This window comes from Phocoena sinus, chromosome 11 (assembly GCF_008692025.1).
Source record: "Phocoena sinus isolate mPhoSin1 chromosome 11, mPhoSin1.pri, whole genome shotgun sequence".
NCBI classification, from domain to species: Eukaryota; Metazoa; Chordata; class Mammalia; order Artiodactyla; family Phocoenidae; genus Phocoena; species Phocoena sinus.
Window position 1 is genome coordinate 31,968,427 of NC_045773.1, and position 14,795 is coordinate 31,983,221.

At 35.8% G+C, this 14,795-nt stretch overlaps 1 protein-coding gene across 1 annotated transcript in view; it reads left to right on the top strand.

The window, feature by feature from the left end:
- Nucleotides 1–14,795, top strand: part of DNAH12 (dynein axonemal heavy chain 12) — a 235,342-nt gene that overhangs the window by 188,957 nt on the left and 31,590 nt on the right. Inside the window, exons 57-60 of the mRNA XM_032647909.1 lie at nt 4,478–4,692; nt 5,379–5,571; nt 6,864–7,056; nt 10,869–11,041. Of these exons, the coding sequence (XP_032503800.1) occupies nt 4,478–4,692; nt 5,379–5,571; nt 6,864–7,056; nt 10,869–11,041 (774 nt within the window). The remainder of the gene's footprint in view (nt 1–4,477; nt 4,693–5,378; nt 5,572–6,863; nt 7,057–10,868; nt 11,042–14,795) is intronic.

Consider the following 14,795-nt stretch of genomic DNA (forward strand, 5'->3'; position numbering starts at 1 on the left):
TTTAAAACTCTTTTCTATGCATTTGGTGGCCATTCAGATTTTTAAAATTGCAGTTCAAAAATGCTATTAGGATATCTATAAGGCTTAACTGAAATCCAGGGAAACCAGAGGTTTCAGGATTGTATGTAAATTGAAGAAAACAATCTGTCATTTTCTGGCAGAAATATGACTCTTCTAATACAGTAATGTTTCAATGGTGTTACTCCTTTCTACCTGTTATTTTTGGACTGTCTGGTCAATAAGTCATGGACTGGGTCAGTTCTGAGGGATGAGTCTCCATCCTTATAGACCAGACTTCACCTCTTGCCAGTTGGGACCAATGTGTTCATCTATGGCTATCATCCTTCTGGACACTGTAAGTGACCACAGAGGCTTAATCTCTTCTCTCTGCCTCCTAACAGCAGAACCCAGTAATGTAACTAATGTTCACTCTTTTGGCTACTCACTTTAGAGTATCTTAAGTGTACCTCAGAGAAAAGTTGAGCCAGTAGGCTTTTGTAATGAAAATGCCAATGAAAATTGGTATCTCTCCCAATCAGTCTCAATCTCTCCCTCTGTCTCTTTTTCTCTCCCTCACTGTAGGACCTATTTTCTGTGTTTTTCTCTGTGCAGCTGCTTCATTGGTCTGTCTCTGATTATATGCTGATTCTGTTCTTCTGTACATATGGCCATTCCCTAATGAAGCCTTAGTTCCTAAGTTCACAAAACACATCAGTTGAATAATATACATTAACCAGAACCATTAAGTACAAGTTCAAATTCCCATGAGAGAAAAATCTGATTAGTTTAGTGTGGGACAAATATCCATACTAGGTCTTGTCACCTATGGTTGGGGGCCAAGCCATTGTAGTAACACACATGAGTAGGTCAAGAATATAGTTCTCAGAAAGAGTCGTGAACTGGGAAAGCAGTTTACAGTTAGAACCCTGTTGCTTGCTTCTTTTTGCATCTTTGGATGTGATGAAAGGTAAGGATCTAATTTTATTTATTTATTTTATAATGATAACCATTTACCCCAGCAGCATTTATTGAGTTATTCTTCCTTTCCTCACTGATTTGTAATGCTATCTTTGTCCCTTCGGTCTTTCGTTTAGTAAGGACTTGTGAATTGGTCTGAAAATGTCTTTGTTTTTCTCCTCACTTTATTTTTTCTTTAATTTTATGTCAGGTTTATTGAGATATGATATATACAATAAAATTCACCCTTTTTAGGTGCAGTGTTTTATGAATTTTGATTAAGGCCTATGGTCATATGATCCCTGCCACAATCAAGATGCAGAACATTACCAACAATTTGAAGCTTTTAAATGAGAGGGATTACATGACTTTTTTTCGTTTTTTAAAATAGAGATATAATTGATATAATTCTCACTTGTAATCAGAGTATTTAGATCAGTTATACTTAATGGAATTATTGATACATTTAGATTTAACTCTACTGTCTTACAAGTTCTTTTCTGTTTGTCTCATCTGTTCTTTGTTCCTTTTATCTTCTTTTTCCACCTGGCTTTGGATTAATTGAATTTTTTTATGATTCCATCTTATCTCCACTATTTGCTTGTTGGTTATATATTCCCTATTTTAAGTGTTTGCTCTAGAGTTTACAATACACATCTTTAGTTTCTGAATACTTTCAGATAGCAATATACTGCTACACATATAGTATAAGAATCTTTCAACAGTATAGTTCCAATGTCTCTCTCCTATTTATTGCGCTGTTATTGTATATTTTATTTTTCATATGTCATAAATCCCACAATACATTGTTACTATTTTTGCTTTAGACAGTAATTATGTTAGGGTGCTTAAATATAAGAAAAATGTCTTTTATGTTTATGTTCATTTTTTCCCCATTTTTGGACTTTTTGATTGTTTTTTCTTTTTGGCCTTGTGGTGGCACGGCTTACAAGATCTTAGTTCCCTAACCATGGATTGAACCTGGGTCACAGCAGTGAAAGAACCAAGCCCTAACCACTGGGCTGCCAGGGAATGCCCTTAGACTTCTTCATTTCTTTATGTTTCTATCTATTTTCATATTTCTTCTGCCTGACAAATATTTTTAGCACTTCCTGAGTACAGGTCTATTGGCAATTAATTCATTTAGCTTTTTTTCTTTATTTCATCTTCATTTTGAAAGATATTGTTTGCTGGGTTTAGAATTCTGAGTTGACAGTTTTTTGGATTCTTTTGGTTTTCCTTTTTTCCTTTAAAAATGTCACTCCATACCATGGAGTGCCACCAGGGAAGCCCCTTGCTTACTTTTTTTTTTTTTTTTGCGGTACGCGGGCCTCTCACTGTTGTGGCCTCTCCGGTTGTGGAGCACAGGCTCCAGACGCGAAGGCTCAGCGGCCCTGGCTCACAGACCTAGCTGCTCCACGGCATATAGGATCTTCCCGTACCGGGGCACAAACCCGTGTCCTCTGCATCGGCAGGCGGACTCTCAACCACTGCGCCACCAGGGAAGCCCCCCCTTGCTTACTTTTTAACCACAATGAAAATACTTACTCTTCTGCTTTATTATCGTTTACTAATACAACACTGGCTACTGCCTACTTAACAGCAAAGCTTTGTTTTCCCCAAAATTACTACCTCTGTCAGAAGCATAGATTGATAATGCTTTTTTCTTCAGACTGCCCAAAGATCTCAGATGTAGATGAGCATTACTTTCATACCTACAGTCATGTACATACAGAATACAAATAACTTGGCATGGTGTTATTTCTCTGATGGACACAACTCAATTTTCCAATTGTATTTGTAAAACAGAAAGTTGTATTAAGTAGAAGTTGGATTTCTTTTAGAATAAACAAGATCTCTAATTATTGCATTACTGAGAACATTGATTTAGGTTTTACCAAGAATATTGATAGGCATTAAAAATCTTAATTGACAGAAATAGTTACTTTTTGCAGGGGAATGAACAAATACCATATTTTTCCAATAATAAGGATATGTAAGGAAGAAAAAATGTCCCTTTAAACAGGGCCTTGAAAGGTACTGAAAGCATCTAGTCTAATTACTAGACAACTTTTAAGCAATTGTGTGCAAAATAACTTTCTCATTTCCGGAACACTTTTCCTCTGTTTGCTATGATAGCAAAAGTAAATTTTAACTAGTGTCTGTACTTTTTTGTGCTTTCAATAGGATTTCAGCACAGTTTGAGCAGAGAAAGAAAACAACCAGTCAGCTAGTATTGGATTGTTTTGTTTTTTGGAAAGGAAAGAAAATAAAAGAACAAAGTTATCTGGGGGCTTCCCTGGTGGCGCAGTGGTTGAGAGTCCGCCTGCCAATGCAGGGGACGCGGGTTCGTGCCCCGGTCTGGGAAGATCCCACATGCCGCGGAGCAGCTGGGCCCGTGAGCCATGGCCGCTGAGCCTGCGCGTCCGGAGCCTGTGCACCGCAATGGGAGAGGCCACAACAGTGAGAGGCCCGCGTACCGGAAAAAACAAAAACAAAGTTATCTGGGAGTAGTTGATTAAAGAGCTTATTTTTAGGCAAAGGGAAAGGGGATTTTTATCCCTAGAAGCTGTTGAAACAGAAGGAGAATGGGAAAGCCAAAGTGACATGGAATGAAAACTCCCCTTTCTGTGCTAATATTTTTAAAAGATAATTTAATGCACTGTACTGAATATAAAAGGAACCTAAGATAGCATCATCACTGAAGAAGAGGAAAGCACATCATATTTTGATTCTCTGAAACCATGAATCATATGTTCTTAAACACAAAGTCTGTACCATACTTACATAGAAAACATTCCTAAATAGATCTCAAATATATACCAAACTAAACTTGGAAACTTAGTTTATGGTTCTACTCATAACCTAAGGAAATCCGTTATAGGCTAGTGGATCTCTTATTTTAAGTTTTTATCAAATACGTAGGATTATTTTTTATATTATGTTAACAGATGACATGGATTAAAATTACCATGAAAACAGTATGTTATGTTGGAAAAAACACAGCTCTTTATCCTACTTCTGACATTGAACTAGTTTTTTAACCTTAGAACCTTGGGCAAAGTATTCCCTGAGACTGAATTTCTTCACTTTAAAAATAAATGAGGGGGGGCTTCCCTGGTGGCGCAGTGGTTGAGAGTCCGCCTGCCGATGCAGGGGACACGGGTTCGTGCCCCAGTCCGGGAAGATCCCACATGCCGCGGAGCGGCTGCACCCGTGAGCCATGGCCCCTTAGCCTGCGCATCCGGAGCCTGTGCTCCACAACTGGAGAGGCCACAACAGTGAGAGGCCTGCGTACCGCAAAACAAATAAATAAATAATAAATAAATAAATAAATGAGAATAAAACTCCTTTTCACTTTTTTCTCACAGGAATTTTGTGAAGATTAATCCTGATAATGTATGTGAAACACTTCGTATTTGTACAGATTGATGGTGATGTTTATTATGTAAATTATATAATTTTAAAGAAATCTCAACATCTATTTATTCCCCTCAGAATATTTCTTATTATATTCTAGGCCTTTAATGATTGACCCCCAGGGTCAAGCCAATAAATGGATCAAAAACTCTGAGAAAGAAAATCAGCTTAGTGTTATTAAGCTATCAGATTCAGACTATATGAGAACACTGGAAAACTGTATTCAGTTTGGAACTCCACTTCTATTAGAAAATGTTGGTGAAGAACTGGATCCATCTTTGGAGCCTTTACTACTTAGACAAACTTTTAAACAAGGTAGAAATCAATTGATATTAGTTGGTAGAACTGAAAGGTGATTGGATTATCTCTGAGGCAAGAAAAGCACTACATATTTTAATAATAATGTTAACGCAGAACTTCTGTGTCATTGTTATGCATGAAAGGAAATTTGGAACAAGTATCAGATATTCTAAAGTAAATACCTTCATTGCCTTAATCACTGTTACCTAGACTGTTCAGTAGAGAACATGAAGTTGAAGCCAGCCTGAAATTCCTTTATCTTGTGACTAAGGACCACACAAAGTCCATTACTATGAATAGTAGTGGTTAATGTGAACCAGAGTTGACTTTAGGTAAATGTTGCCCACCATATATCTTTCTGCTTATAAAAATTTTATCTCTGTCAAGCTCTAGTACTTTTAAGAGCTTTAGCAATATTTATATATTGAAAAGTAATGGAAGAAGTAAGATTAAAAGGAATCTTTATTTAGAAGGCTCCATGACAACCAGAGAAAATGTCTTATAGTACGCCAGAATTCATGAGTCCTGCTGTATAATTGCTTACTTGCCTCTGTGTTATATGTGACTTTTGCAACACCTTTTTGTATTCTATTTGAAATTACTTTATGACTTTTTACTTGTAACCTAGGAAGGGCTTTAACAGGGGGGATGGGCTATGTAACTTTGGCTTATTTATTCTGCATTTTTTTTCTGAAATACAGGTGGCATTGATTGCCTCAGACTTGGTGAGGTCATTATTGAGTATTCCTTTGATTTCAAGTTTTATATCACCACAAAGCTGAGGAATCCACACTATATGCCAGAGCTGGCTACAAAGCTATCTTTGCTCAATTTCATGATAACTCCAGAAGGACTTGAAGATCAATTACTAGGTATTGTTGTTGCAAAGGAGAGGTACGTGTTTTTTTAGATACTTCCAGGGGGTATAGAGAGGAATATTTGTAGGCCATTAATACTTTTGTTATGTGATTATTTTGAAACCTTGTCAAAATTTAATATTTTGTCATTATAAATTAAATAAGTATTTAATTCTTTAAAATAGCCATTCTATAACAAGTAAGTTATAAACCAACCATGTTATATTGGGCTTTTAATATGGGTAGCCGGATTCAGGTGATATGCCATGACTTCTGACTTGTATCTGACTGTTTGAGCCAAAAAATTTCATCCCTAGGAATGTATGCTACAGACAAAATCAGAAATGTGTTCAAAGACATATACAGGATATTAATGAAATAAGAAAATACTTAGGACAAGAATGAAAAAGCAGGATACAAACCTATATATGGTAGGGGTAATATTTGTTTTTAAAAAGTTAATGCATGGATGGATATCCATATATACCAAAAAAAGATTGAGAAAGAATATTGACAGTGATAATCCTTAGGATTGGTAAGATTATGGATAGTTCTTATTATTTTCTTTATACTTTATGTATTTTTCCATTGCTAGCATGTATTATTTTTTAAATGAGAAAAAATATTATGATACCTAGAAGGGCTACTAGTAAAGAATTGCTTCCTGAAGGAAACCTTCGATTCCACTTGAAGCTTAATATAACACTCTCAAGTAGTCTATTACATGAAATCAACTTATAAGTGAAAATATGTACCATGAAGTTCTTTTGTTATTTTCAATGTTTATCCCACTTGCGCAGTATCCAAGACAGAACTGTCATAACATATTCTATAACATGGTGAATTATGTTATTTTGAAGTTTCATACCTTCATTGTTAAGATATAAGTGCGAGTTTTGTCTTTTACTTGAAGAGCCAGTTGTAGGATGAGTCATCTTTTCTGTCTCCTGTTGTAGAAGAGATGATAAAAATGGGACTGAATATGATTAAGCCAAGGAATAGATAAGAAGTCTCATATTCTGAGTTTCTTTTCCAGTTCTTATTCTCACACAATGAGCTAAGCCATATGGTAAATTTAACATATTCTTAGACTTACTGTAGTATATGTTATTGCCACATTTTACATATATGTAATTAATGCTTTTTTTGCTTGAATTTCTCAAATTATTATTTTCATGGGAGCATTTTTTTCTTAGGTTAGGATAAAGAGATTAATCATCTTAATTTGTATTATATGTCTACAAAATTATTTAACTATCTACAAAATTGTGATATCTAATATTTGGATAAAATACTACAAATTTAGACTAAATGTTTTTATCTTTTTAGACCAGAATTAGAAGAGGAACGAAATGCTCTTATTCTTCAGTCTGCAGCTAATAAGAAACAGCTAAAAGATATAGAGAAAAAAATTTTAGAAACATTATCATCTTCAGAAGGGAACATTTTAGAAGATGAAAGTGCAATTAAAGTCTTAGACTCTGCTAAATTGATGTCCAATGAGATAACAAAGAAACAACAGGTAAAAAAAGAATCCTAGAAATTTTTAGATTCTTAAGAGTCCAATGTGCTCCCACTCCCTAAGGAAAGTGCTATACTAGGCTTATAGGAAGAGGAAAAGGATTCATAAAATACCAAAAGATAGAAACTAATTTTAAACTCATAAGAGAATATCTTATACTGTTGAATCATTCAAAACCTGGTGTCATCTCTGTGGCACCTATACACAGAAGAAATAAATTTGGAATGAAAAGAATTTTAAACATACTTTTTATTATTGTGTACGTAGGGTAAGCTAGTCAGGTTCATTCAAATTTTAATTGACTCTTCACCTAAAACTTAAGTTTGAGAATATGGCTTGCCTCTGTTCGTGGTTGGAACTTAAGATGTGTGAAGGTAATTGCTGGTTAATTGGACAGTAAGTGGTTCTAGGAACTAATAAGGATGATCTTCTGACATTATCTTGTCTTTTGTCTGGGAGAGAGGCATGAGAGTTGGGAGTGGCAGGTAGAGGAAGGAAGAAACATACAATAATGTACTTATTGCAAATTCATCTAACACAGCTAAATGGTATTTTTATATTGCATCTTTTAAAAAATATAATCCTACAGTGTTATGGGTGGAAGAAGCCTTAGCTATTTGTCATCTTTAGCATTTCATAGTTGAGAAAAGTAGGGCCCAGAAAAAGTAGTTAAGGCCCAAGTTCACACAATGAAATGATAATACAGAATGACTTTAGTAGGCTAACTTTACTGATTTTCAGACCTTTCAACCCTCCTTGGCCCACCCAATGAATTAAACACATCTTAATATTGGCGTAATTAAAAAATAAAAAGAAACCTAATAGAAATTTCACTAATTACTCAGTATCCTTCTGTTTGCACCCTACCCCGTGCACCCCAGTTTTGGGGTAGAGGATTTCCAAAAGGTCTAGGCACCTTTCCCCTTGGGATGGGTTTAGTTTTATGTGAATGTGATGGTAATGACTCTCTAGCCAGGTGTACTGTTTTGTTTTGTGTTTGTGTTTTTCATTTCAGGAGAGCCAAAAGGAGTAGTGTCTTAGAGTAATATGCTGTGGTAGCCTCCCATCTGAGGACCGTGGCTGAGATATTCTATAATGTCTGCCTTTCCAATTAATGTTCGTCAGAGCAGAACCCATTCCTCATTTTCCTCTCACCACAGTGTTTTCTCAAAGGGAAGAAAAGACAGGAAGCATTTATCAGCTTATTTCCTATTAGACTCAAAGAGGAAAGTAGATATCAGTATTTATTGGTTCAAATACTTCATCTTACAAAAAGAGAGAAATTTAATCATAATGTCTTTTTGACTGGGTCTCATTAATCATTACAAACATAATTTAGAATTCACTATATATTTTGATTTAAAACATGCTCTGTATCTGGCCCTGACTTTTATCTACCCACCCACCCAGATGTAAGATAAACCATCTTCAGAGCAAAGTGTTCCCACATAGTCTAAAACCTGCTTTTCCCTTTTATCCCAACCCATAAGATTAAATAAACACAAACAAAACTTTAAGAATTTGTTCTGGACTTCCCTGGTGGCGCAGTGGATAAGACTCCGCACTCCCAATGGAGGGGGCCTGGGTTTGATCCCTGGTCAGGGAACTAGATCCCACATGCATGCTGCAACTAAGAGTTCACATGCCACAACAAAGACCCTGTGCAATTAAATAAATAAATATTAAAAAAAAAAAAAGAATTTGTTCTATAAGTTTCAAAGCCTTCCCTCCCTGCAAAAGTTGTCTTCATTGAAGTTTAGTCTTGTGGATTCTTGGAAAGTATAATATATATAAATAGCAGAGCCCCGGAAATTTTTACAATAATAAATTCTCCTCTTTTAACATCGTGTGCTCACAATGTTTATTTGTTAGAAAATGTCTTGTCCTTTGATTTTAGGCCATTAATGGTAATTAATCAAAACTCTATATGTCTTGAGTTTAGCGTTTCATACTAAGCGGCCAAGTATATATAAATACAACACTATTTATAAATACACTGCAGATTAAGCCTTGGAACCTGAGTTAAATTATTATTTACTCTTTAAAAATAATAACAATATATTTGCTAAAATAATAACAATATTTGCAAAAATAATAACAATGTTTTGCTTACTGTTGCCGTTAATGGTAAATGGCATTTAGCTGAAAAAATTAAGGGTTAAATAACAGGAGGTTAAAATGAGAATACCAAGATTATGCTTTCTTTTGTAAAAATGTCATTAATTTCCATTGTTGATAACTTTGTTTCACTTATAGTCAAGTTTGAGGTTCAAACCTTACTTTTAATTGTAGCTACACTGTAATTTGGGGGAAAGTTTGCTTGCAAGGAACAGAAACCTACTCAAATTAGCTTAAATAAAAAATATACAAGGGGATATTTTATTTTCCCAATTATAGGAAGTACATACAGGCCTCAGGAATTAATGGAAAGCATTAAGTTTCTATGCTCTGTCTCTCCCTTTCTCTAAGGTTGTGCCGTTCTCATATGTGCTTCTTTCTGCTCCATCCGGAGACCAATTTTTTCTGTAAAACTTTTGTACTGTTCCTTCATACGTTTATCTTGCACATAGAAACCAACTCTGATACCATTACCTTTTAGCACTAAGGCCAAGTACCACCTGATTTCAGTTTTTGATGTTCCTAAAGTTCTCATTCTCTGGCGGGAAAATTAATTAGCTTATTTTAGGTCTGGTTCTATCCCTCCCACCTGATTTAATCAGCTACAAACAGGATCATTCAATATAAACATGGCTACATAGGCACATTTATTCAAGAGAGTCTGTGGCTAGCATTTGCAAAGAAGGGAGAAGAGGGTTGGAAAAATGCTCTACATGTTTTTCCTGTAGAATATCAACCTATCAGATTGAGTTGTCATTTGAAGGGCTGTTATCTTGGAGAAATTTTTTCATTTGGGGTTAAATATCTATACTGTTATTAAGCCTAGAAAAGTTAAAATTTTGAGAATTTCACTGAAAAAAGGTATTCTTAACGTATCAAACCATCAGCCAACAAATATTTCTGAATTCCTACTTTGTCAGACTTTGTGCTGGGTTCTGGTACACATGTTGACACCTTAAACCATACACACAGGCATACTTGCTGTCTCTCTCTCCATCTCCCTCTCTCTGTATCTCTGACCTATTAAAATAAAAGAGGGTGAGTGACAATAATAGATACATGTCAGATGAAAGCAAAGAATAAGCAAAGATTGACAGTTTTGTATTCCTCAAATAAGAAAGAGATGATTGGTGGATAGTTACACCTTCAATCTGTAAAGAGAGTTTTCTTTCTTCTACCTCCCTTCTTTCCACCCTCTCTTCATCTTCTTCCCTCTCTCCCTAGTTCTCTCCTTCCTTCCTTTTCCTTTCTTTCTTTTTTGGCTGCGTCGGGTCTTAGTTGCAGCATGCAGGAGCTTCGCTGAGGCATGTGGGAGCTTTAGTTGCAATGCGTGAGCTCTTCATTGCGGCACATGGGCGTCTCTCTAGTTGTGTCATGCAGGGTTTCTTTTCTCTTCTCTAGTTGTGGCCTGTGGGCTCCAGAGCACGTGGGCTCTGTAGTTTGCGGCATGCAGGCTCTCTAGTTGAGGCGCGCAGGCTCAGTAGTTGTGGTGCACGGGCTTAGTTGCCCTACAGCATGTGGGACCTTAGTTCCCGGACCAGGGATTGAACCAGTGTCCCCTCCTTTGATGTAAACCATGCCTGTATAATTTTGTCATTAAGTTAGGGGATATTTTTAATATAAATTTCATTATATGAAAAATATATAATTAAAACATCTCCTATTTCTTAATCTTGATTTTTCTCTTCTTCTAGATTGCAGAAAAAACAGAACTCAAAATAGCAGAGTCTCGAGAAGGCTATAGACCTATTGCTAAACATTCATCAGTATTATTCTTTAGCATTGCAGACCTGGCTAACATTGATCCCATGTACCAGTACTCTCTCATCTGGTTTGTGAACCTTTATATCAACTCTATTCATGACAGGTAAACATTCTCTAGCTTCATTCATGCTCCCTAGGTTGGATTTTCACCATCCTTCCATTTAAGATATATAATATTTTTCTTACTGTTTATATAATACATATTCACTATAGAACATTACAAAATATGGGAAAAAGGAAGGAAGGAAGGAAGAAGGGAGGGAAGGAAGGGGAAGAGGGAAGGAAAGAAGGATGGGAGGAAGGGAGGAAGGAAGGAAAGAAAGAAAGAAAAAGCAAGCAAGCAGGCCTCATTTCTATTTTAAGTTTTGTTTCACTTCTACTCAAGATTTAGGCATAGAGGGATTAACTTTAGGTCTTTTTGCCCCTCTCTTTTAAATATTTTGATAAAGCACATGACCTATCTTTGCTAGCAACTCCAATATATCTTTCTCCAGCCTTGAGTTCTCTAAAAAATTTCAGCCCCCCATTTCTAATCATTTGCTAGATATTTTCACTTTAACCAATTACTGAATGTACACAGATTTTGGAGTTAGACTGGAGTAAGGGATTAAATTTCAGTTCTGCCACATAATAGCTGCATGAATACAGGCAAGTCAGCTAACTTTTCTGTGATTGCCTCAATTTTTCTTATCTATAAAATAGGGATAATAATAATACCTACCTTTAAGAGTTGTTATGAGAATTAAAAAGATAATATTTATAGAGTATTTTTAAACAATATCTGGTATTTAGTAACTTGTTTAGTAGAATAAAAATATGATTTGAGCCTAGCATATGTGTTCTACATGGGCTCTTGGTAGAACAATCTTTCCTGAGTGATTGAAATCCCTAAGCTTTCCCAGTTGGGATTTGGAATTTGAATTAACATACCCTACATGATGTAGGATGTTCAAGTTGAAGAATTGACATAAATGTCAATAATAGGTGTCAAGGATGTGAAGTCATCAGAACCCTCATACACTGCTGGTGGGATTGTAAAATATGCATCCACTTTGGAAGCATTTTTAGAAGTTCCTCAAAATATTAAACATAGATTTGCCGTATGATCCAGTATTTCCAGCAAATATAGCAATTCTTGGGTATACACTAAAGAGAATTCAATGCATGTATTCACACAGAAACTTACAGTCTTTTTGATTTTATATGCAAAAAACTATATTCAAAAGTTACTTGGGTTAGTTTTTCCTCCTTTAGTATGATGATGTTTGTTATTCATGTGAAATACAGTTAGGGTAATTTGTTTATTTTTATATTTCATTTTAGAGTTTCCCCCTTTTCCTTGTTGATTTTAATTATATTTTTGAGTACATAAGCCATCAATATGACTCCAAAAGTAAATCCCATACAGAAGGTCTGGTCAGAGAAGTGTCACTACCCCCTCCCCTTCCATCCCATTCCCATGGATCCAAGTATTTTTAAAAATTAAACTTTTAATTTTGAGATAATTGTAGATTTACATGCAATTATAAGAACAAGTGCAGCGATCCCGTGTACTCTTTATGCAGTTTGCTCAATGGTGACGTTTTGAGAAACTGTAGTACAATATCACAACCAGAATATTGATGTTGACACAGTCAAGATACAGAGTACTTTCATCACCACAAGGATACCCATGTTGCCCTTTTATAGCCATACTCATCTTCCTCCCATTCTCATGCTGACCGTAACCCTTGGCAACCACTAATGTGTTCTCCATTTCTATAATTTTGTCACTTCAAGAATGTTGTATAAATGGAATCATACACTATGTAACTTTTGGGAATTGGCTTTTTTTCACCCAATATAATTCTCTGGGGATTCATTTAGATTGTTTACTCCTTTTTATTGCTGAGAGGATTTAATGATATTGATGTACTACAGTTTGTTTAATCATTCACTTGTTACAGGACATCTGGGTTATTTCCAGGTTTTGGCTTTTACAAATAAAATTGCTATAAAATGCATGGACAGGTTTTTGTGTGAACATAAGTTTTCATTTCTCCAAGATAACTGCCCAGGAGTGCAATTGCTGGGTCATGTGGTAGTTGCTTGTTTGTTTTTTTTTTAAGTAACTGCTAAACTTTCCTAGAATGGGTGTATCATCTTAGATTCCCATAAGTATTACTGAAAAAATTGAACTAAAAAAATGAAAGCAACGTATTCTTTTTTTTTTTTTTTTTTTTTTTTTTTTTGTGTGTGTGTGTTACACGGGCCTCTCACTGTTGCGGCCTCTCCCGTTGCGGAGCACAGGCTCCGGACGCGCAGGCTCAGCGGCCATGGCTCACGGGCCCAGCCGCTCCGCGGCATGTGGGATCTTCCCGGACCGGGGCATGAACCCACGTCCCCTTCATCGGCAGGCGGACTCTCAACCACTGTGCCACCAGGGAAGCCCAGCAACGTATTCTTATTGCAAAAGTTTTAAGCATGTAAGAGTATAAAGAAGAAAATAATTATTAGTCATAACCCATCCAGAAGTAATCACTTTTGTCCATATGTTTTCTTACTTTTCTTTTTTTTTTTAACATATGAATCTTGATCTAGATTTTATGCTTCTTTGAGGCAGGTAAATGTTTCATAATTCTTTATCTCTTACAGTTCCCTCCCCAGCTTAGATTCTCACACTAATAGATATTCAGTAGGTGCTTTTTAATTAACTGATTGTTTTCAGTCATTTGGGAGTACAATAAGAAATTTAGAATTTTGAAAATAGAGAGATGGTGTAAACCATATTTCATTTTCTCATAGAATTATACCCCATTTTTAACATATAGCTTCATACGAAGTTGCACACACAAAAGACTGTACAGGGAGGTCCCATGTACCCTTTACCCAGTTTCTCCAGTCCTTACATCTTTTTTTTTTCAGTTGAAGTGTAGTTAATATACAATATTATGTTAGTCTCAGGTGTACAACATAGTGAGTCAACATTTAAATACATTAAGAAATGATCACAACAATAAGTCTAGTAACCATCTGTCGCCATACAAAAGTATTACAATATTATTGACTATATTCCTTATGCTATGTTGCATCCCATGTCTGATTTATTTTCTGACTGGAAATTTGTACCTCTTAATCCCCTTCACCTATATGGCCCCCACCCCATCCCCTCTGGCAACCACCAGTTTGCTCTCTGTATCTATAAATCTGTTTCTGTGTTGTTTTGTTTGTTCATTTGTTTTGTCTTTTAGATTCTACATATAAGAGAGATCATATGATATTTTTCTCTATCTGACTTATTTCACTTAGCATATACAGTCTAGTTCCTTCCATGTTGTTGCAAATGGCAAATTTTCTTTTTTTATGGCTAAGTGTATGTTGTGTATATATACCACATCTTCTTTATTCAGTCATCTATTGATGGACACTTAAATTCCAATCAAAAAATGGGCAGAAGACCTAAATAGACATTTCTCCAAAGAAGACACACAGATGGCCAAAAGGCACATGAAAAGATGCTCAGCATCGCTAATTATAAGAGAAATGCAAACCAAAACTACAATGAGGTATCATCTCACACCAGTCAGAATGGCCATCCTCAAAAAGTCTACAAATAATAAATGCTAGAGAGGGTGTGGAGAAAAAGGAACCCTCTTACACTGTTGGTGGGAATGTAAACTGGTACAGCCACTATGGAGAACAGTATGGAGGTTCCTTAAAAATCTTAAAATAGAACTACCATATGATCCTGCAATCCCACTCCTGGGCATATATCCAGAGAAAACCATAATTTGAAAAGATAATCAGCTCAGTACTTTGTGACCACCTAGAGGGGTGGGATAAGGAGGGTGGGAGGGAGACACAAGAGGGAGGAGATA